At 52.4% G+C, this 24,261-nt stretch overlaps 1 protein-coding gene across 1 annotated transcript; it reads right to left on the bottom strand.

The window, feature by feature from the left end:
- Positions 1–202: 202 nt before the first annotated feature.
- Positions 203–22,920, bottom strand: PPP2R1A (protein phosphatase 2 scaffold subunit Aalpha). Its single transcript, XM_006065060.4, has 15 exons — positions 22,745–22,920; positions 13,495–13,585; positions 12,627–12,727; positions 9,598–9,830; positions 8,478–8,625; positions 8,204–8,359; positions 6,415–6,529; positions 6,219–6,289; positions 5,643–5,777; positions 3,939–4,112; positions 3,612–3,672; positions 2,834–2,988; positions 1,529–1,671; positions 770–861; positions 203–640 (listed from the first exon to the last, which is right to left on the bottom strand). The coding sequence occupies exons 1-15, from the start codon at positions 22,820–22,822 to the stop codon at positions 624–626; spliced, it is 1,770 nt and encodes a 589-aa protein (XP_006065122.1). The 5' UTR covers positions 22,823–22,920; the 3' UTR covers positions 203–623.
- Positions 22,921–24,261: the final 1,341 nt, after the last annotated feature.

Raw genomic sequence — 24,261 nt, 5'->3', positions numbered from 1 at the left:
AGCCAGCCTCTGTGAAACCTAAGTGCACCTCAGGACTCCGCTGGCCCCTGGGGCCAGGAGCACGCCCATCAGCCCATCGGCTTCCCAGGGAATCCTCCTCACTCACAGGACAGGGGTGTGGCAAGTCCAGTCAGTCCTCACCAGAAAGAAGCGCAAGGCTGGGCCCCCTTCTCCATCTAGTGACTAAGACCAGAGGACCAGCTATTTCTAGACCTTTATTTCTCTGTGAAAAGGGGGGAAAGGGAATAAAATAAAAACGGCACAATTGACACAAAAAAACCACCAAGAGGAAGGGAGGGAGGTGGAGGAGATGGGGGAGGGGTCCCCATACAGCAGCAGGAGCCGGCGACCTGGGATGCTCGCGTCTGTCCCCCAGAGGGCGGGAGTGGCCCCTTCCTCCCAGGGTCTCTGCTCTGTCCCACCTTGTGCGCCCCCAGCCCCGTGGGGAGTGGACATGAGGAGTCAGAGTCCCGGGCTGAGGGAGGAACCGTGCCGGGGGGAGGGACCTGGGGTCAGACCATGCACAGGGAGTGACAGCCAAAGGCCCCCCACTGTCCCCCCCAGGGAGGAGCCTGGCGGGGGAGGGCGGACACCGGAGGCTGGCGGTGGCTCTTCTTCCAGCATCAGGCGAGAGACAGAACTGGGGGAACAGGAAGAGGCAGGAGTCAGAAGGCAGCCAACCCGCTGCCCACGGCTGCTCCCAGGCCAAGCGTTGCCCTCGCAGACCCCCACCCCCTCCCGCCGGTGTCTCAGATTCCTGACGCCTCACCAGTCAGAGCCTCCTGGGCGAAGTACTTGACGTCCACGTCCTGGTCCTGGGTCAGCTTCTCGAGGACGGGCTTGACCTCACTCTGCAGCGTGCTGGGGAGAGGGGGGAAGGCGAGAGGTCAGCTGGGCGGGGCTGCTGGGTGTCTGCACAGACGCAGACACACGGGTACATGAAAGCTCTCAGGGGCCAGAGCAACCAGTACTTGGAAGGCTGGAAGTCTCACAAACCAGGACAGAGGCCTTGGGGGCCCAGAATAGGTACAGGCAGGTGAGGTTGTGTGGAAAGGTGGGGCAGAAAACCTAGAACCTCAAGCCTCTGAGCCTCGGCCACATGACGCCTTGGATTTGTGTAACATTATCTACTGAGGCCTACTGCCCATCAGGTGTGGACACAGCAGAAAACCCAACCCTCCTGATTCTCACCCACACAGAGCCCAGACTGGGAGAAGGCAGATCAAACTGCCGACAAGTAAGAGGAGAGGCGAGCACCTGAGGGAGGGACTCAGCCCTACAGTGTCCCAGGGAGGTAAGGGCCAAGGGAAATGCTTCTGCAGCAGCAGTCAGCTGTTTGGGGGACAAAGGTAGCCTTCAGAGAGAAACTAAGGGGTGAAGCTGTGTCCTGGACAGACAGAGGTGCAGGCGTCACAAGGCCCTTCCCCCAAAATAACCACCATTCTCACTTCCATCGCCTGCGTCCCCCTTGATCCATTTTTGAAGTTGATACAAATGCAATCGTGTGTGGAGGAGGGGCAGGCCTCACCTGTTGTCCAGGATGGGCCCGATCTTCTGCAGGGACTTGGCCACGTTGAAGCGGACATTGGCGACAGGGTCCCCGGCCATGCGCAGCACGGTGGGCAGCATGTGCTTGGTGGTGATGTCCTGCCCGCAGACCTCGGACAGCACCTGCAGGCCAGGGAGCAGCAGAGGGTGACTCCCCAGAGTCCTCGCTCCCTCTGACCGGGACACTTAGTGGCTGTTAGGCTTGGGGGTGAAGCTAGCTGAGCATCAGGGGGACTCTGAACTCAGACTCGCCCAGCCTGAGGGCCTTGATTCTCCGCAAGTTCTCAGGTCCCCTAACACCCTCCTAACTCCACCGTCTCCCTGCCCTGAAAACCCCCAGCCCACACTGTCCCATCCCAGCTCCCCTTCTCAGAGTCTCCCTCATCCTCTGGGGATGGGACTGGATCCCTGACACTGGGATCCCTTCCTTAGTGCCGTGATCTCCAGAGTGATGCACAGGAAGGGATTACCGGAACAATTTTATGCTAACTTTTAAATCTCATTCTTTAATATGTAGTTATGTGGTTTATTTAAGTGGTTTTATTTAAGCTTATTTAAGTGGTTTATTTAAGTGACTACATACAAGCACTTTCTACTGTATCTATCACACATTTACATATCACACACACAGCATACATCACACACACAGCATACATATCACACACACACCATACATTACGTATCACACACACACCATACATTATGTATCACACACACCATACATTACATATTACATACACACTATACATATACATATTACATATACACCATACATTACATATGAACCACTGTTCTAAGCTGTATAACCAGATCAATCTCACAGCCTCAGGACTCTGGGGCTGTGATTGTTGGTATGAACCCTTTGCAGGTGAGAAAACTGAGGCGCTAAGCACTAAGGTAATTTTCTCAAGGTGCACAGTCAATATATGGCAGAGCTAGAATTAAACAGTAGGTCTGATTCTAGAAAACTGTGCTTTAACCATTCTATCATAAATATCATACATTTTGTGGGGAAGGAGGGGGTGCTCAGACAGACCTGGCAATCACTGTTCTGTCGGCCAAATTTCCTGTCTCCCCCATGCAGGTCCCCTCCTGCAAAGGCCCTGTGACTCTGACCAGGGAGCCCAAGCTCCGGTCTGCAGTTCCCCAAGGACTCACCCCTACAGCCCCAGATCCCATCACGTCCCTACTCCCAAGCCAGCTTTCCCCCGAGGACCTTCTCCATTTCTCCTCTCCCGTCTACTTCCCCTCCCCCAGGGAGAGGTGGGGGCCGGTGGGCGCTCACATTGATACAGAAGAGTGTGGTCATGCGGTGCAGGTAGTTGGGGTCCCCAGACATGGCCAAGACCTTGGGGATGATAGTCGCGTGGGCCCACTCCTTCCCGAACTTCTCCACCAGCTTCTTCAGGTTGCTGGTGGCCGCCTCGCGGATGGCATAGACTGTGAGACGAAGAGGAGGGAGGGAGACTCAGGAGGTGAGGGACTGACGCAGGTGGGGACTCATAGTCACACTCGCTCCCACCTGCAGAGCAGCCCCAGGTGCCAGGCCACATGAGAACCCGTAAACTCGCAGAGAAAGAGAGGGCTGTGCGCTAGAGGTAGGGTTTTGTTTTCACGTAGCACGTTCTCAACAGCTCCAAGGCACGGACGGGCAGACTGAGGCTCTGAATTTGCCCAAGTGAATGACTTAGTACGTGGAATGGAGCCTGTTACAGACAAATGCTAACTTTTATTTTTGCCACTCCTAGTGAAAACAATAAGCAATTCTCACAATGGCCTTCAAAGACTGGGAAGACGTGTTTAAAGTTCGACAGCCAGGAAGTAGGATTCAAACTCGGGCTGTCTGCCAGGTGGCCCTCAGACTCTCCACTGGACCTGGCAGCCCCAGGTGACCTGATACATCCACCTCCCACCCTGACCTCCTGTGGGAATCCAGAAAGCAAGGGAGCTGGTCCATGTACCTGGCAGCAGTGGGGTGACGCCCACCCCCCACCTGCCCCAATCCACCCCTGCACCCTTCTGGAGCCCCAGTCTCCTCCCAGAGATCCTGGGGAGGTGCTCACCATGATCCACAAGCCAGGCCATGCACAAGGAGTTGAGTTTCTCATCAAAGAACTCCACCCCCTGCAGGAAACGAGATAACAAATCAGGGTTGAGACTGCGCAGATCTGGGCAAAGCCCAGGGAAACCACTCCCCACCCCCGCAAAGAGCCAGGCACTGTTCCACTTCACCTGAGGGGCTCTCTTCCCTTCCCTCCCCTTGACTCCCACGACAGCCCTCACACCTTCCACTGGGCCCTCACGGGCCCCAGGCCCCGGCATGGCCCCCAGGCCTGACTGCACCACCCACCTCCCCAGGCAGAGGGCCTGGCCCACGCCTGTGCTCTCACCAGCTGTCCCGCCAGCAGAGGCATATACTCGATGATGGCCAGCCGCACACGCCACTTGGCATCCTCCGCCAGCTCCACGATGGCAGGGAGCAGGGACTGCGACAGTTGCCGGATGCCGATCACCTCGTTCACGCAGTCCAGGTTGGAGATGATGTTCAGCCGCACCTCCGGGCACTGAGGAGAGGACAGGAGCGTTCTGAGAAGGTGCACCGCACACAGAGCCCAGGGCAAGGCTCTGACTTACACTACACGCATGTATGGGCTTCCTTGGTGGCTCCAACGATAAAGAATCTGCCTGCAATGCAGGAGACCCAGGTTTGATCCCTGGGTCGGGAAGATCCCCTGGAGAAGGGAATGGTACCCACTCCGGTATTCCTGCCTGGAGAATTCCATGGACAAAGGAGACTGGTGGGCTACCCATGGGGTTGCAAAGTCGAACATGACTGGGTGACTAACATACACACAAACACACATGCACATGTACACAGGTAGTCCCCATTTATCCAAAGTTAACTTCACACCACTATGAGAGACTTACATGGGTTCCTGCTTTCACTAAAAGAAACCCAAAGAGGATTTGTGCTTTTACCAAAGAAAACAACAGCTGCTTCACTCTACACCATTTCAATCTATGACAGGCTTATAGGAATGCTCTATCTTAGCACAGAGGGGGAACCTATATTCCCATCTGCTTCCAAAAATCTCTGAAGCAACTTCTAAGAAAAGGAACACAAATATACTTAATTCCTTGTCCAACATCCTATATTCCTGGAGGGCAGACACCACAGTCAGTTTTTCCTGCATCTCCCTCTGGGAGCTGTGGGGTGAAGAGGCATGGGCTGAAATCAATCAGTGAACCAAATAATCAAGTGTGCAGTAAAGGGTTATTAACTGGACAGGGCTAGGCTGTTCAAACTTGGCACATTCCAAACAGAGGACTGGCCCCCCGCCAGCTTCTGGGAGATGATCTCTCAGTATCTGAAATAAAAAAGGGCCCTGGGCCATGTCAAAAAGATCATGCTAACAATGTGACTTATGGTGAGGCCCTTGGGCCATGTGGCATCAACTTGACCTCCACACAGGCTGGAGACCTGTAACCTAAGGTCAGCCGTCAGCAGAAAGGATGGGCACCCTCTCTGGGGTCTGAGAGGACTGGCCTGCTGCTGGTCGGTGCCCTCTCCCTTCATGCTGGCTGAGATGGAACAAATCAGGGCAGCCACCTCAGACCCACAGGGCGCTGGGGTCAGCAGGGACAATGCCCTCAGTGTGAGTCCCCCCGCCCCTGGATTCCTGTAAGAGAAACCATTCTCCACCTTATTTAATCCATGGCACTTTGAGGTCTCTAGTAGGCACCTTAGCCTGAATTTGGATAGATGTGAACCTGTCACAGTGCCTGTATGATCAGGGAGTCAAGGGACCGCCCATCTGTCCCTCTCCACTGCCAGTCTCTGAAGGTCCTGGAGGATCAAAAGGGTCTTGTTCCTTTTTTTTCTCAGTATCCCTAATGCCCAGGAAAAAGACTAGTACAGAATAAAGACACGTGAAACAAACACCAAATAAGCGAATGAGCTACCGTGCAGCGCCCCCGGCCCAAAGACACTCAACTCCCTGGCGACCCAGGCATTTGCCACAGGTGCCGGCGACCCTAGGGAGCAGCCACCCCGCCCACCATGGCCAGCATGCAGAGCCCCACGGAGCCCACACCTCGTCCTTCAGCTGGGCCAGGAAGAGGGGCAGGAGGTGCTCGATGGTGCTGTCTTTGCCCAGGATCGGGGAGAGGCCCATGATGACGGAGGCCAGCGCCGACTTGACATGCTGGTTGGCATCAGACACCAGCTCCTGGGAGGGAGAAGGAGGACGGGAGCCATGGGGTCAGTGGCTGCAGAGACTCAAGTCCTACGAACACCAAGACACTGCCTGCTTTTGTCCTCTCGATCCAGCCTGAGTGCACGAGGGGAACTGCAGTGTCTTCCTTACACCTTTGGCGTGCCTGGAGTTCAACAACCCCTGCCCCCACCAGGGGCCTCTGCCCCAAGCTCGAAGCTCTGTGGATGAGGAGATGCCGTGAGCTCTGAGGAGGAAGCACCCCCTGATCATGCTCAGCCCCGAGCCTCAGATTCCACCTGCCCTCAGGCTTCCTGACTGCTCTAAACCCAACACCGCCTGGTCAGAGGAGGCTGGGAACTCAGTCTGCACCAGGCTGCCCCTCACGCCCTATCTCCACCTTCCTTCCAGAAGGTTTCAGGCATGCTCTACTCCTCCCACCAAACTCCCTGTTACCTTGATGCAGGGCAAGATCTGGGTCATGATCACATTCTCCCGACAGTCAGCAGAGAGATTTTCACAGAATTCTGTGGACAGCGAGAGGGAGGTGACAGGAGGTGAGACCCGAGGTGCCCGTTCTGCCTGCAGCCCCTTGGACACCCAGCCCACCACCCACACGCCCGCTTGCTGTGTTCTGGTCACCAGCACCAACCTTTGACCTTGTGGGAGGCGGCGGCCCTCACCTCGGCCTCACAGTCTTTCATCAGGTTTTGGAAAGCAGGGACCAGGTCCGTCTTGGTGATCTCAGGCCCCACCGCTTTCTGGAGCTGCAGGAAGGGAAGGAAGGGCGGGAGAGGTGAGAGGGCTTGCTGGGCACCTTCAATGAATGAGAACAAAATCAAAGTTACAGGCACCAGGACTGAGGCAAAAGCAGCCCTGTGTCACCACTGAGATGTAACGCGGTTGCCGTAGGGGCGACCTCAGCCAGGTCTCAGAGCCTCTCTGAGCCTCAGTTTCCCTGTTGTGCAGTGATGAACTGTGTATGGTGCCGAGGAGCTGGGCAGGGCAGTGGTCATGAGTGTGGCCCTGGAGTCCAACTGCCTGGCTCAAGTTCTTCCTCTTGCTTATCATCTGTGTGACCTTGGATGAGTGCCTGCACCTCTCAGAGCCTCTGCTTCCTCAAACCCCAAGGGTACCTACTGCAGAGTACTGCTGTCTGCATTAAAAGTAACAGCAGACTGCCTTACTGTTCAGGTTACTCGGGTTGGGTTTTCTGTCCCTGATCCCAAAAGACTAATGATGTATGATCACTGTCACTTTCTCATTTGTATTATTTCCGTGTTAAGACTATTTACCAGAACCGATATTACTTTTGCAATTAAAATAAAACAATACAGGTTAGGGTCCCTCCCACCCCTCAGGAAACCAGGCAAGGAAAAATGCACAGGTTCTGCTGTGAAGCTGCTTCGTGAGGGCCTGGGGGCGCAGGGTGGTTCCTGACTGCAAGGAGAGGGGCCTGCTGCCCGCTTCTCCAGCTTCCTCTCCCCCGAGAGCCATGCCCAACGTTCTTGCCTGTCCTCTTCTCACCGCCCAGGCCCTCTGCACACATGGGACACAGCTCCTGCCCCGGCTCTCTCTCTCTCGTCCTCCAGAACCTGCTGCAGCACCCCCTCGTCTCAGCGCTTCCACGGCCACCAGCCGGCCCTGCACCTGTCATGCTGTCTCACTGCATTCCATCTGTCTCAGCTGACCTTCCCCCTTCAGGCTGCCTGTTCCTTGAAGGCCAGGAACGTGCTGAATTCACTGGATCCCCAACACCCAGCCACGAGCTGGAGCCTGACAAACATGTCTGTGCGATGAGTCACTGAGACTCCATGGAAAGAGAACTGTCCTCAGAGACATGGCATCTGTTCTGCCTGCTTGACAGCATCACTCTGACCATTCAAACATTTGAGCCGTGTTTTGGGACTCGACTGTATCCCCTGAAATTCATACACTGATGCCATAACTCCCCACCCCAGTACCTCAGAATGTGACTATACTTGGCCACAGGGTCTTTAAAGAGGTAACAGGGTAAAATAAGGTCATTAAGGTGAGCTCTAAGCCAAAACATCTAAAGCGCTTATAAGAAGAGGAGATGAGAACACAACCCACAGGTAACATACAGGGAGGAGGCCGCCTACAGCCAAGGAGAGACGTCTCCATCAAAGGAGATGAGGTTCGTAGGTCGGGAACACACACATGCTACCCTTCTCTGCTCCTGTGGTTCTCCCCCACAGAACCTTAAGTTGGCCTCAGAAACCTCAAGGAAGCACTTCAAGCTGCCACTATCAACCAACCAGGGTTGACAGGTGAGCTAATCAAATGACAAGAGAGCTTCCTGCTTCGACGCCCGGATGACCCACTGGGCTTCACTAAACCCCAGCTCCATGTGGCCCCACTCCTTCCTGAGGCCTCCATCTCCCCGTCCGTGAGACGCTATCTACAGCCCCTGCACATACCTCCGTGAACTTGTCAGCCACCATGTAACGGACGCGCCAGGACTTGTCCTCAGCAGCCTGGCGCAGGGTGGGCATCACCAGGGCCTCCAGGTCCTCCTGGGGCAGGAGCTGGGCAATGTTCACGCATGCCTCCACCGCTAGCAGCCGCACCGAGTCCTGGGGAGAGGATGGGAACAATGAGGGGGAGCAGAAGCCCCATCAGCCCTGGGCCTCCTCCCCAGACTCGGGGTCCACCGCAGGGAGAAGCAGCAGAGGGGTGGGCAGGCGGCCCCACCTGCTCGTCAGAGGCCAGGTTGGAGAACATGGGGATGATCTCGCTCTTGACGTTGTCCAGCTCCAGCACCTTGGCGAACTCCCCCAGCTTGGAGGCTGCGGCCCGCCGCACCATGGGGGTGTCATCTGAGCACAGGTTCCGGAAGTACCTGGGCGGGTAGAGGGGGCTCAGGAGAAGGAAACCCTGAAATCCCAGGCAGCCCTGCAGCTCCTGGCTTTGCCCAAGTAATCCTGACCCAAGTGACAGCCTCTGAGTCTCCCTAGCCCTACACGAAGGAACTGATAACAGAACCCACCCCACTGGGCCACTGAGGTTTAAACAAGACACCGTGTGTGACACACCCAGCCGTCTCTCTGCATGCAGGTCTACAGCAAGCCACAGCTGCTGATTCTATCTATTATTGTGACCACATAAATAAGCCTCTGCTCAGCTAAGAGGCTGCACTGAAGCTGCTCAGAGCGTTTCCTTTCCAGCACCAACTGCTTCCAGTTAAAGAGACACAAGGGGCCTAGAACAGCCCTTCAAGCGTCTGCGAGCAGCTGCATGCCGCTGTCCTGGCCGGAGTGATGGCTCAGGGGCTGGGGCTCAGGGGCTGGGCGTGCTGCCGGCGGTTCAGGACAATGGTGGAAGGACAGGAGTCCAGAGGGAAGAGAGGAAACACACATTAATGGGAGATTTTAATCCAATTAAAAATACTGGTTCTTCCACAGGCCAAATCTCAAGTGCAAGCAACTTCCTGGGGTTCAGCCAAGAGGGAGGGAGGTGGTGGAGGTGGCGGCCTCCCATCTGCCACACCGAGACAGGCCTACGACTGCACCACACGTCACTGGCTGGGTGCCTGCCATGTACCAGAGTCTGTCCTAAGCGTTTTATACACAGTTAATTCTTTTAAATAACCAACAGGAGGAAGAACCATCATCGTCTTCATTTCCTAAACGAGCAGGAGGCAGTGCCTGGACTGACACCCGGCCGTGTCCAGACACCAGCTCTCTGAGGGCTGGCAGAGCTCAGGAGCTTCTGGGTGCTGGATGGGCCTAACAGAGCCTGAGGCTTGAGAGAAGGGGACCAAGCAGAAGCGGGAGGCAGGGTCTCGCCAGGGCCCAGAGGCCGGGGGACTCACTGTCGAAGCTCCGCCTTGACGGCACTGGACACGCGGGGGTAGCAGACAGAGAAGAGGCCGCAGGCTGAGGTGCGGGAGGTGAACCAGTCGCCGCCCGCCAGCCGCTTCACCAGGGGTACAAAGTGGGCCTCGAGGTCGGAGGGGGAGTGCTCGTGCGAGATGGCCCGCAGGGACTCCACTGCCTTATCCCGCACCACCGTCTCCTCCACCGTGGCCAGCGACTCCAGGGGCGGCTGTGGGGCAGAACGAATCAGTGCACAGCTCCTCCCCAGCCCCCCCAAGCTCCCAGCTGCACCCCTTCAGGGACTCAGCTCCTCCGACAGGCTTTCCCTGATCACCAGAGGCCCACGCGCACCCAGTGTCTCCTCCCTGAAGAACCACAACAGAGAACCTCACGCACAGATCCTTGAAGGCGCTTCAGTGGGGTGTACAAACCCCCAAGCTGTACATGTCACCTTCTGAACGGCCACAGCTGTCCCTGGCATCTCCAAGTGCAGTAATAATCACTGATGTTGACAGCAGGGTCTATTTACTGCATGTTCTTAGCAGGGCCACAGCTCCAGCGGTGCTGGTTCTAACTCACGAGTCCCATGAAGCACGTCCTGTTACTGTCTCCATTCTAAACTAACAGGAAACTGAGGCACAGCCTTAGATGGAACAGTGACAAGCCAGGATCTAAACCAGGCCAGCTGGCTCCAGAACCTCCAGAGGGCTGAAAGGCAGAGCTGTGGTTTCTGACAGACAACCACCCCAGGATCTCACGATACTGGGGAACCTGGGGCTCGAGACTCTTGTTACTGCGAGGCCTGGAGTGATCGTGTTCCTTTAGGGACGTGTGACTGGCTGACCATGGGGTCACCTGGAGCCCAGCAGACCTCCTAGCACAGAGCAGGAATGCAGGAATTACTGACTTAAAGAAGGGAGACTCAATTTTTATCCTAATCTGTTCAAATAAACATGTGGGTGGAGGCTTGTGGTCTGAAGTCCAACCTGGCCTGACAGGGACAGAAAGCAGAAAAATCATAAATGGAGATGTTTCCAGGACCCAGGCAGGTGACTGACTACAGCAATGGGCAAAGGTGACAGGTGGGGACAGCAGGGGCAGAGACTGGCTGGAGAGTGTCCAGTCCAGGGAGCAGAGCTGCTTCCAGCTTCCAGCTCCACCAACTGTCATGGGGGGACACAGCCGGGGAAAGCAAATCTCGGGGTTTCCAAAAGCAGCCAAAAGGGCCAGGCCCTTACATGTGAAAAAGAAATCTCATTTGACTCAAGCTTTAATGTGGATGAACTCCTTGAAGACGTTATACTAAATGCAATAAGCCTTTCACAAAAGACTGCATAATGTATGCTTCCTTACGTGAGGTGCCGCGTTTTACAAACTGAAGGTGTGTGGCAACCTTGCATCCACCAAGTCTATCAACATCAACTTTTCCAATAGCATTTGCTCACTTTGAGTCTGTGTCACATTTCAATAATTCTCAAAATATTTCAAACATTTTCATTATTAATGTATTTATTATGATGATCTGCGATCAGTGACCTTTGATGTTACTACTACAAAAAGACTACAACTTGGGGAAGGCTTAGATGATGGTTAGTGTTTTTTGGTGAGAAAGTATTTTTTAACTAAGATATGTATCTTTTTTTCTGACAGAATGTTACTGCACATTTAATAAACAACATTAAAGTGTAATCATAACTTTTATATGTACTAGGGAACAAAAAAATTCATGTGACTCATTTTATTATTATGGTAGTTTGGAACTAAACCCACAATTTCTGAGGTATGTCTGCAGGCAGACTCAGAGACAGAAAGTGGTGTGGTGGTTGCTGGGGGCTGGGGTGAGGAGCTTGGGGAGTTACTGCTTGATGAGCAGTTTCTTTGGGGAAGATGAGAAAGTTCTGGAGATGAACAGTAGCGATGGCTGCACCACAGTGTGCATGTACTTAATGTCATGGAAAAAGAGTGGTGAAAACGGTAACTACTTCTTAATAATGGTAACTATTTATCACCATTATTACTAATAAAGGCACTATTAATAATGGTAACTAATTATTACTAACTCACCGTGATAAAAAATAAAAAAATCAAGAACAAATTTTTTACAATCTCATTAAAAATGTGGCAATGATTCATATGCCACTAAAAGAAAGCCTGCAGACTAACCACAAAACACCAGCAAGTGCAGATGCCAAAATATGGAGACGTTATCTTTAGGGATCATGAAAGACAGAATCACAGGGGGAAATGGCGGTTCTGAGGAACCATGAAAACTAAGCAGCCTCCAAGGTTCTTTCAACCCAGGCCACAGGACTGGAGCGCCTCCTCCCTTCCCTTCTCCCAAACAGCAGTTACTCTCGTATCTGACCATCTCTGACCTCCGCCATCATCCAACACAGGGTCACATGGACAGGAACTCAGGAAAAGTCACAAGGACAAGCCTGGAATCCCAGCTCTACCACTCACTAGCAGTGTGACTCTCTTCCCATCCAAGTACTAACTAGGACCAACCCCTGCTTAGCTTCCAAGATCAGATGAGATTGGGTGTGTCCAGGGTGGTACGGCCATAGACGGTGTGACTGTCTCTACCCCAAAGCATGGACAGCATGACAACGGAGCTGAGTGCTTACTATATGCCAAGTACTGCACTAAGGCTTCTTGAGGTGGTCCTCAACGTAAGTTCTAAGGACTCCCTTTCTATAGATGAGGAAAGGACAGCGCTGAAAGAGAAGTCAGGTGACTTATACATCACCCAGCAAGTAAGTGGAGCCTGACTCCCAACTGAAAACCTCACATGCAGAGGGCCAGGTGAGGCCTGGTGCTGCTCAGACGTGCCCAGTCAACAGTGAGGAAGACGGGTGCGTTTTCGTTCAAATATAGTAAAAGCCTGCTGACCTGCTGGGTTAAAGTGACTGATCAAGGTCAGAGAAGACGACCCTCGCCTGGCCTGCACTCTCCCCTCCCTGCGAGGATCCTGGCTCTGACGCCCCAGGGGCGGGCAGGGGCCCTCCCCGGCTTCCAGACTCACCAGCAGGCAGTGCACGTACTCGGGGCCTCCGACCAGAGTGGTGAAGGTGCCCAGCTGCTCCGCCAGGGCCAAAAGGACCTCGTCCTCATCGTAGATGGTATCTGCGGGACAAGACAGACTGGGTTACAGTCCCGCCCCACAGCTGACTCACCCTGGGGAACAAGCGTGCTCCAGTCTGCTTCCTCAACCTGGCAGCCACCCCCTACCTGGGCGGGCAGAGGTGGCGGGGTGCAGGAATGAGTGATTAGGTGTGCGATGCTAGGGAAGAGAGACCACCAATACTGTCAAGTCCAGAGCCAGCGTGACTTGATAGATATCCTGAGTCACTTCCTAACTACACGACCAATTAAGTCACTTCATCTCTCCATACTTCAGTTTCCTCATCTATAAAATGAGGGCGGTAGTCTTACCTACTGTGAGATAATCTTGACAACGATGGTGGCATAGAGCACAAGCTCTATGTGAACAAACTTAATTCTCACAAGAAAGGGTTTAGAACACTATCTGGCATATCGTCAGTTTATAGTAAGTATTAGCTATTATTACTATTATTATTGTTTAATGTTCACATCAACGCTATAGCGCATGATGACCATGCCTGTTTCATACACAAAAACTCTATGGAACAGAGAAGTTAAGTAATTTGCCTTAAGTCATCAGCTTCTAACTGGAGCTGTAATTCAAACCAGCCTCCATCTGCCTTCAGACCCCCTTCCATTAGTCCCTGCACCAGCCCCCAGCACCCAGCACACCGCACTTACGAACAATCAACTCACGGAGAGGTTTCTCTCCTATCTGGCAGGAACCACCCCCAGAAGCCCCCACTCCACTCCCCACTCCCCACGTGGGCCCCAGGACTCCACTGTACCTGTAAGGAAGGGCAGAAGCTCACTGCGGGTCCTTTCGACCCCGAGGGCCAAGGCGATGGTGGACAGCTTCTTGATGCTGTTGAGGCGAAGCTAATGAGGGGAAGAAGAAAAGGAAGGGAGAACGTTAGCAAGCCCACACTTAAGGTGATAGTTTTGGACCCAGTCGGCCGCTGGAAGCCTTGCTAAGCATGTGTGGGGTGCTGAGTAACGCAAGCCTACCAAGTGACTGTGTATCCTTGAGCTGTTAAATTACAGCCGCAGCCTCAGCAACAGTACCCGATGGGTCTCACTGAGCCACCACCCCCTTCAGCACCTTCCAGGATCGCTCTGTCTGACACTGCCTTCATGCTCAAGTCCCCCACCCTCCTACTCGTGCCCACTCTTTGGCTCACACCACTAACACACTCCACCTTGTGCTCTTAACAGCAGCAGCTACTTTCCCAGCTTACTGTGCTGGGCCCAGTCCCAGGCAGAGTACTCACTTGCATGTCTCATTTAGCTCTCACGACAAGCTGAGGGCAGAGGGTTACAGGCCCTACCCCAGGACAACAGGCTCAGGGAGTGAAAGTCCCTTCTAAGGGTCACAGAGCTCTGTGGCATGGAGCAGGGACTGTAACCCAGTGATGGGTTAGATGGTAGATGGTGGTTAACAGTGGTGATAACAGAACAAACAATATTATAATAACACTGCAGTAAAAACAAGACTAGCATTAGCAGTAGTAATTCCACTAGTACGGTGGGTTGAACAGTGATTGCAAAAAGATACGTCCCAGTCCTAACCCTCAGTAATGGTAAAAGTGAAATACGCAAATGTAACCAAGTAAGCACCTCGAGATCGTCCTGAATTTGGGGCGGGGGGTGGCGGTGGTGCTGTGAAACATTAGAAAAGTGTGTGTCTACCCCTAGTTCCTGGCTCCTAAACCCCTGCAGCTTTCTAAGAGACAGGAACACAAGGAGCATCTCTTGTTCTGATGTTTGATTTTCAATTCTGGTTCCTGATACTGAGCCCCCAAATTCCTTGGAATTTCCTGGATGATGGGAATGTCTCTTGTTCTAATGAGGTGACTCTGGCTGGGCTCCTGGATGGGGCTGGTCACCACACAGAGCAAGCCATGCTCAGAAGCTGGGAACTTCCAGCCCCAAGCCCCAATCCCCCAAGAGGGGCACTGACCGGATGATCAGCCACGTCCATGTGATGAAGCCTCTGTAAGAAACCTCAGAGTATGGGGCTTGGGGTGCACCCCTACATACCATGAGGGTGATGCACCCCAACTTCAGGGGACAAAAGTTGCCTTGACCTCGCCCTCTGCATCTCTTCACATGGCTGTTCATCTAGACTCTTTATTGCATCCTTTATTATATAACAAACTGGTAAATGCAAGTGTTTCCTCACGTTCTGTGAGCTGTTGAAGCAAATAATCAAATCCATGGAGGGGGCCTGCTTTAATGCCAATTGTAGGACATCCAGCAGGTGTTGCCAAGAACTGCTTGATCAGGAAGGGGGAAAGCCATCTGGTGTCAGAAGTGCTAAGTGTGGGAGGGGTGTGAGAGGAAAGGAAAGATACGAGCCCGAAATCCAACGGCAGTGACTTACAAGAGACAGGAGAGAAGACGAAGAGACACAGAGGGGAAGGCCGTGTGAAGACAACAGAAGGAGTTGGGGCTGTGTCCACAAGCCAAGGAATTTGTCAAGAATGGCTGGCAGCCCCTTGAAGCTGGGGAGAGGCGCGGAGCCTCCTGAAAGAACCAATACAGTTAACACCATGATCTCAGACTTCTTGAACCTCCCGAAAGAACTAATACAGCTAACACCGTGATCTCAGACTTGAACTTCCTGAAAGAACCAACACAGCTAACACCATGATCTCGGACTTCTTGAACCTCCCGAAAGAATCAATGCAGCTAACACCGTGATCTCAGACTTGAACCTCCCGAAAGAACCAATGCAGCTAACACCTGACCTCGGACCTCTGGCCTCCAGAGCACTGAGAGAGAACCCTTTCTGTTGTTTGCAGCCACCTAAGTTGCGGCACTTTGTCGTGGCCACCCCTGAAATCGCACCCTCTGCTAACACAAGGCAGGCCTCAGGCTCAGAATGTTAGTGTCAGGACCTCATCTGATGCCCTCATCCCAGGGAACACGACCAATGCCACCTTTCCACCAGCGTAGGGGCAGGCTTGGGGGCGCAGACAGCTGCCTGAATGAGCTCTGAGTGGGCCAGGACCCAACCCCAGCTGCTCGGGTGGCCTGGCCACCTGGGAATCTCCCTTCTGCGTCTTCAGCCTGACAGCGAGGCTGCAGCCGTGAGCTCCTGTGCGGAGAGGGCAAGACGACACCCCGGTGGTGGGTAGGCCCATCAACCTCGCCAGCCCAAGCACAAGCCGGACTCCTCCCCAGAGGAGGAGCGGAAAGAAGGGAGTATGGCGAAGGGGGAGCAGCAAGGGCTTCCTCGGCCTGCTCTTCCCCGGGCCGTGCAGCTCTGAAGAGGGCGGAACGTGCCTGGGACCCTGCACCCCCTCCGGTTGAAGGCGCTAAGACTCTCTCTGGCAACCACAATGGTGACAGCCTGAAGAAATGCCATGGTGGCCTCTCCTCAGAAAAACACCCCACTTTTCATACAGTGTCACTGGGTCTTTGGACCACCTGGGCTTGAAGTGGTCTGCTCACCGGCCTGGCAGGAAGAGGGTCTCCAGATTAAACATCACAAGCCCTGCATCTTCTTTTTAGCTGAAGATTAAATGTATAGAGAGACAGACCTACAGAAACATATAAACAACTAAATACGGTGAACGTGAACTGCCAGTGAAATCTGAGAGGGAAGCACACAGGCACTCCCTGATGCTATCTTCCTCACCCAAAGTCATGGACATGCCCTGAATGCCAGATGGACCCCAGGTTAAGAGCTCCTGCACTGGGCTATACTGATGCCTAGGACCTCTGGTTTCCATCTGTGCATGTGAGTCCCTGCAAAGATATTTTTAAATCACTTTTGCATTTGGATGTGACCATGAGACTAATGTCTGGCCAGTGAAATCCAAGTGGGAACGGTGTGTGTGACTTCTAGAAGTGCTCTTATGGGGAGATAGGGGTCACATTCTTCATCCTTCCTTCCCTGTCTGGAATGGGCCTATGATAGCTGGGGCTTCAGCAACCATCTTGGGGTCTTGAGGTACCTGGAACTGGGGAGGGCGGGATGGAAGACAACAGAACAATGTGTAAGAGCCTGGGACTCCAACGCCTACAGTGTCACACCAGCTTGGACTACCGCCAGACTTACTGATGTGAGTCATTTAAGTACCATTTATTCAGAGTCTTCCTATTATTTACAGCCAACCTTGGCCTCCCTAGTGGCTCAAATGGTAAAGAATCTGCCTACGATGTGGGAGACCCAGGTTCAATCCCTGGGTCAGGAAGATTCCCTAGAGAAGGGAATGGCTACCCACTCCACTATGCTTGCCTGGAGAATCCTATGGACAGAGGAGCCTGGTGGGCTACGGTCCATGGGGTCGCAAAGAGTCAGACACGACTGAGTGACGCTACTACAGCCAACCTTAATCCTAACTACCCCAGTCAATGACTGAGTTCTTTTTGGACAGAAAGACACAAGGACAAGCCGGGCAAGGAACGTCCAGGAAAGATTTTCCTCTTTGATGAGTGGTAGGAGGATGAGCAGAACCTCTCTGCTCACACCCATGGTTCCACGACCACACGTATCACCGTGAGCCAGGGCTGCTTGTGTCCCCAGCAGCCCTCAGCCTACTACACGAGACGTAATAAATAAAAACTCCCTTCTCACCACTACATCCACACAGAAACGCTACCACTTTTTAAAATCCACATCACATTCAATCCACAGAGCTTCCCCGATATGACCACATGGAGTACGGTCCCACATGTAGAATGTCTTCGCTTCACGCTGAGTGACACCCGAAGGCTCTCCTGTGGACTACAAGGCCCAACACGACTGGCTCCTGTGTACAGGTTCATCCTCACTTCCCATTCCCTCTCTTTGCTCCCTGGGTTCCTGTCACAGTAGCTCCCTCAACAGCTACTAAAACACAAACATTACGGTCAGATCTTCTTACTTGCTGACATGCTGTTTCCTCAGCTTCCCACAAGACACACCAGGGCTCCCCTCACTGCATTCAGGCCTCCGCTCAGTCCTCACCAATGCCTGCCCCGGGTACACCAGCACGGCCCCATCACTCTACACATCTTAAATCTCATCATTTCCAACACAGGCAGCGGATCCTTGAGCAACACGGGGTTGGGGCGCCCGCAATCAGCTCACTTGAAAACCTGAGTATAACTTACAGTGGGCCCTCTGTATCTCAGTTTCACATCTGTGGGTTCAACCAAGAGCAGACCACGTAGTACCACGGTATTCACTACTGAAATAATCTGCACGTAAGTGGACCTGCACAGTTCAAACCTGTGCTGTTCAAGGGTCAGCTGTACTTCTCTGTTCACTGTTTCTCCTTCCCCACCAGAATGTGGGCTTCACAAGGGCAGGGATTCTGTCTTCTGCACTCTGTGCCTCCAAATCCCAGGGCACGGCCTGGCAAACAAGAAGAGTCCAATAAATGCTGGATTAATTTTTTTAAATCTAGGCTACACATCTATTTCTACAGGCAGAGAAGGAAAGAACCTGGGGGAATGTGCTCCAAACTGTTACAGTTTGGTAGAGCCGGTGGCTGGCAATGAGCGGGGCGGCAGGCGCTGCAAGGTGGCTGCTTTAACAAGCCTCAGCCCTGGAAACGCCCAGTGAGTAACACAAGTGCCTCTTCACCTTCTATAAAATCCTAACATCCTTCCACCTCATTCCATGAAGAATCCTGTTTTTAAATGAACATAATGTGTGTGGGTGTGTGCAGGCAGATGGGTGTGAAAAGCTCTGCATCACCAGAGTGAAATGAGGACCACAGTCTCTATTTCTGGAGCATCTGATTTTTTTTTTTTAAGAATGAACAAGTATGCACTCTGGCTTCACCAATTAGCTAAGGTCCCTAGGTAAACCCAGCTGCCTCGGAGCTTCAGTTTCCTCGCTGTAAGATGGCTATCACAACAATGCCTGTCTCACAGGACTGCTGGGATAATCAAATAAAGAAGACACAGAGCCTGGCATGAAGCACACATGCAAGTGTTAACCATTATTCTTATCATTATTTCTCATGTATTTTTATTTCTTGAGCAGGGAACACATAGTTCACCTGAAATAGAAAGGAAAAAAGTAATCTCCCCACCTCCTTGGAAACCGCAGCACAAACGAGTCCTTCCCTAGCAGTTTACCTGGCCTTATAATTATGGAGGTGCCTGCTCCCCCATTTGGAAGGTGACTTGTCTCTGGGATGAGGAAGGGGCATGACTGTTACCAGCTGGTGAATCCTGAACCGAGAACAGGGCTGGGTCAAAAACAGCAAGCATAAATATTTTTCAAGTCTTTAAAAATGCAGGTTATCCAGAGACGGCACAGCAGAACCTGGATTTTGAACCCACATCCTTCACCACCACCCTACACCAACTAAACTCTCAGAGCAACCTGATTCCTGAGTTCTGCTTCAAACCCCCATGTACTCTATGTGCTCCAGAAAAGAAACTGGAGTCTGGGACGTCATATTTCTAAGGTGTAGGCACCCAAAATGTCTTAGACCATGCAAGAACCTGCTGTCTTTACACAGTTTATCTCATTTAATCCTCACAGCACACCCTGCCGGGTGTGTCTCCCACCCTTTTTCTCACTTAACAAGAAAATCAAGGCCCAGAAGGGTTGAGTAACTCATAAAGTTGCCAGACCAGGACTTGAAACCCTGGTCTGCCTCCACCCATGGCACTGCCACCTCTGTGTCACCTCCGGGCCTACTCTGTCTCCACAGGGCCCAGCTTGGTGGTGAAAAGTGCTGCCCTGAAACCCAATGCTGTTGGCAAAGTCCTATTTCAGTATTTATTGGGTTTTGTGACAATGACCAAACATTCAGAATGAAGATTCAGAATCTGATTTAAAGGAGCCAACTGTAAAAGGACACTTCTGGAACAAGCAGGAAAATCTGATTTATGTGTATGAATTGATTGTTAGATGACATCAAAGGTCACTGTAAAAACTTTGTCATGTATGATGCTTTTGAACTGTGGTCTTGGAAGAAGACTCTTGAGAGTCCTTTGGACTGCAAGGAGATCAAACCAGTCAATCCTAAAGGAGATCAATCCTGAGTATTCATTGGAAGGACTGATGCTGAAGCTGAAACTCCAATACTTTGGCCACCTGATGTGAAGAACTGACTCATTTGAAAAGACCCTGATGCTGGGGAAGACTGAAGGCAGAAGGGGATGACAGAAGATGAGATGGTTGAATGTCATCACTGATTCAATGGACATGAGTTTGACTAAACTCCAGGAGTTGGTGATGGACAGGGAGGCCTGGCATGCTGCAATCCATGGGGTCGCAGAGAGTCGGACACAACTGAGTGACTGAACTGAACTGATTTATGATAATGTCATTGTGGTTATTAAAATGCCCATTGTTTTAGGACTTCCCTGATGGTCCAGGGGTTAAGACTCCATGCTTCCAATGCAGGGGGCACTAGTCTGATCCCTTGTTGGGGAACAAAGATCTCACATGCTGTGCCACACAGCCAAATTTAAAAAGTCCATGGTTTTAGAGGTGCATAATGAAGTATGTAGGAGACAGTATCTGGGGCATGGGATTTATTTTTAAAATACTTCAGCAAAAAAAAAAAAAAAGTGTGTGTGGGAGAGGATAAGAAACAGGTGAAAAAATATGATAAAATTTTTTTTAAAAAACTGCTGAATCTGGATTTGGTACTATTTTCTCTGTGGCTTGAGATTTGACAATCAAAAATCATTTACTGGAAAAAAACCCAGCACCTATCTCAGATTTCTTTTGTGAGGACTCAACAAACACACACAAAGCACTTAGCAGGCTAGCATACAGCAGGGTTTCTTTCTTAGCCTTGGCACCACTGACCTCTGGGGCTGGACCATCCCTTGTGAAGGGAGGGCCTGGGCAGTGCAGGATGTTGAGTAGCATACCTAGCTACTGCTTGCGGCACTCTCCCCACCAGTCGTGACAACCTGTTAAGACCCACTGCTCTATAGTAACCATTAAGAGAATAGTTTTTAAATTCCTGAAGCATCTCACTTTTGAGAGATGAAGCCCTCATCTTACCACAAGCGGCAGACTAAATTTAATGAAAACTTAAAACATGTCACACACTGTTCTAAGCATTTTCCTTGTACTAACCTATTTAATCCTTGAAACATCCCTATGAAATGCTAAGTATTACTTTTGGGGCGGAGGGGGGGGCTCCATTGCACAGTTTGCAGGACCCTAGTTCCCCAACCACAGACTGAACTCTGAGCCCAATACAGTGAAAGTGCCGAGTTCCAGACACTGGACCGCTAGGGAATTCCCTATTCCCACTTCATAGATGAGAAAACTGAAGCAGACAGTATAAGTAACACAGAAACCTGGTCTCTCCACCAGTGGACCACATTTTAAGAACTGTGGTGCCCCAAACAACCTGAGACAATGCAACCCAGTCATTGCTTCTTACTGGCTAAGGAAGCAATTTCTTTGAACCTCACTTTCCAAATATAAAACCATAAACTGCTATGACAACTGAATGAGGTCATCACTGAATGCCTTCTTAAGGGGCCAATTCCACTGCAACCTCCCAACCAGGCAGATGCTGCTTCTTCACTCATCATTATTCCTTACAGATGAGGAATCTGGACCCAGAACACGCAAGGCACTGACTGGTCCAGGGCACACAGGGAGCGCACCGGTAGTGCTGGCATTCAAACCTCAGTCATCTTGACTCCTCCATCACTCACCACACTGCATCCAAACCACCAGCAACCCCAACAGCTCTCCTTTTCAAGATACCCCCAATCCTGCCAATGCTGGTGCTGCTCTGCAGTGGCATCCAGAAAGGTCTCTCTGCTCCTGCCTGGCCCCTATTCGACAGCAAAAACTCAGAGCATGTCATTCCTCTATGCAAAGCCTGGCACTGGCTCCTCCACCTCACCAGTCTTTGCCTTGCTGGTCCACAGGCCTCACTTGATCTAGCTCTGGATTAATCCTCATCTGCCACCACTTCGACATTCACTGTGCAGCCACCATGCTGGCCTTGCTGTTCTGACTCCCGAACTACGGTCATAAGAGCCCAAGCCACAGAGGCTGGGCCAGTGTAACCCGCACAATTTTATAAATGGGGAAACTGAGGCCCAAAGGGAGGATCGAAACTCTTCAATCACCACTCCCCACAATTACAGCTAACATTTATTGGGCTCTTACAACAGACCGGGCGCCGTTCTATATGACTCGTATTATTAACTCGTTCAGCCCCTTTACAAACTCCCATTGAGACCAGGACTATTATTAGACCACAGTTTATGGAAAACAAAGGTGAAGTAATTGGCCCAAGGTCACTCGGGTGAGAGGCAGGGCTGGGATAGGCAAACCCTAGAACCCTACCTCTTCTCAATACTTCGCCTGCTGGGCTCAGATATCTGAACCTCCCGCTCCCACACATTAAAAATGTTAGTCCGTTTAGTACACTGCCCACCCTCCACTCAACGGGAGGATCCTGGAAGGGGGACGAGTTTCCACCTCGTAATTCGTACCTGAATTTGGCCAGTTCCCGCTTTGGGAGTGAGCTTTTCGCCCCTCTCCCCTTCGGGGGTCTACACCAAAACTGGAGAGTGGGAGGGCAGGAATTGTATAGTCAGTCTTCACCTCTCAGTCTCCATTTGGAAAGTTTACCCCACAGCGCTGAGCCTTAGCCGCTGAAACCGTGAAGGGTGAAAACTACCCGGACCCCCACCAATCAGGCGGCCCCTCCCCCACTCGGAGCAAGTCACGCGCCCACCGCATCCCCGAGGCGCCATTCAAGGGCTGCTGCCGCCAATCACCGAGCCGTTCCTTCGCCTCTCCCCCACCCAATCGGTCGACTCTCTCCAGAGCCGCGGCCTCGTAGGCCCGGGGCCCCGCGCGCACTTGGCAGGCCCAGGACCCTCCAAGCTCGCCTTCGCTCCCGCCCTCCGCTGTACCGACACCCAATCCCGGGCGCCCTCTCATCGAGTCCGGAGACCCTAACAAATGAAAACGGAATGCTGATTGGCCGCCGCCCCTTCCGCCACTCCCAGCGAACACTGAACCTTGTCCGCGAGGGACGCCCGTGCCCCCAGGTCCCCTTTCCCTTCTTCCTCAAGTCCCCGTTGCTTCCGGACCTGAACATCCTCGTTGCGGAGCTCGTCTATGAGCACCGCGATGGGGTAGAGCGAGTCGTCGCCATCGGCCGCCGCCATCTTGGGCCCGTCCCGTTCCCGTCAAGACTGCGGCCAGCGCCGTGCTAAAACCGGGATGGGGAGGGGTTGGGCTGGGAGGAGGAAAGAAAGGCGTGGGGACGCCCGAGTCACTTTACAGGGGCTACCCCACATTCATTGGCTGCGATACTCCGAGCTGAGCCTGCGTTTCTTTGGTCCGAACAAATAAGGTCCCGCCTACCGCCCATTTGCCATTGGCCGAAGGGACGAGATTATGCTTGCCGGAGCCTAGGAGAGGGGGAGGAGGAAACGGAAGTACGTGGTATCTTAGCGACCAAGATTGGGCCCGCCTACGTCGCCGCTAACATCGGCCTAGTTGCTTCTAGCCAATGAGGAGCAAGATTGGGAGGTGGCTAAGCCAGCTCGCCTCCGAGTTCTTCTGCGCCTGCGTCGCTAGGAATCCATGACGTCATTGGCTGGGCAACGAGAACTATCTGCAGGTTTTGGTTTGGGAGGCAGTGGTTCCTTTTGCTGGCAAGCGGACTTCTGAACCTTTGTGCGAGAGGAGGAGAGAGTGTGTCTTTGATTTATGCCTTATTTTGCTGAGGCCCCGAGAAAGGTGGCGACTTGCCTTACTCTGGGTAAAACCCAACGCTCCTCCTGCGTGGATCTGATTCCTGAACGCTGTCTCCCACCTCCCCTTTATACTCTTCAGCAGTTCTGGAAAATTAACTGCTTGAGCACATCATGCTTTTTCATGCCAACAAGCCTTTGCCCAAACTATACGTTCTGTTTGGAAAGCAGTTCCTATTAAATCGTCAGATCTCTTACGTATCTCCTCTTCCCTTCCTCGCTTCAGTCCTGGCCAAGCTCCCAGAGCCACGTAATCAGTCAATCTCAATCTCTCTCTCTCCCTCCCTCTCTCTCTCAAAATAAGTGTCCCTTAGCTGAGTCTGTGCTAAAGACCCACTCCTGTTAGGAAACTGCTCCTTATAAAAGGGAGCAGGGGTTGAGCGGAGGAGACGTTGCATATTTCAGTCTTTTCCTCCTTATTCCCAGGATCTTCCTGCAACCCCACCTTTGCCAACTCACGGAGGCTATAAATCTCCTTAGCTAAGGATGCGCTCTAAATATCTTATAATTTTGTCAGTTACACCTCAACAAAGCTCCCCCCCACCAAAGAGTCCCAAGTGTGCCATGCAGAGACAGCCTCTGCAGCTCATAGATGCAGTCAGCAGCTTGATTTTGGTCAGACTCTAAACAGAAAAGACCCTGACCAAGAGTATTTAAGTCAGTGACCCAAACAGTTCTCTCAGCACAACAGTTTGTTTCCACAGTTCACATCATAAAAGAGGGATGTCCAAAGCACACTAAAGGCTTATGCGCCACTTGGACACGCTGGCAATCGTCCAGGTGTCTGACCACATCTGTTTTCTATTCCTGCACAGCTGGCATTAAGACTGCACAGCCACAGAGGCCCA

The sequence above is a fragment of the Bubalus bubalis genome, chromosome 18, assembly GCF_019923935.1.
Source record: "Bubalus bubalis isolate 160015118507 breed Murrah chromosome 18, NDDB_SH_1, whole genome shotgun sequence".
Taxonomy (NCBI): Eukaryota; Metazoa; Chordata; class Mammalia; order Artiodactyla; family Bovidae; genus Bubalus; species Bubalus bubalis.
This window is presented reverse-complemented; position numbering and strand designations above follow the sequence as displayed.

What these genes read in the sequence shown, in the direction of transcription:
- PPP2R1A (XM_006065060.4), bottom strand. Translation starts at nt 22,822, where the DNA reads ATGGCGGCGGCCGATGGCGACGACTCGCTCTACCCCATCGCGGTGCTC. An exon ending in CGCCTCCCACAAGGTCAAAG is followed by an intron (nt 6,290 to 6,414) that starts GTTGGTGCTGGT and finishes CGCTGTCCACAG; the next exon opens with AATTCTGTGAAAATCTCTCT. An exon ending in GGGCCCATCCTGGACAACAG is followed by an intron (nt 862 to 1,528) that starts GTGAGGCCTGCC and finishes CCCTCTCCCCAG; the next exon opens with CACGCTGCAGAGTGAGGTCA.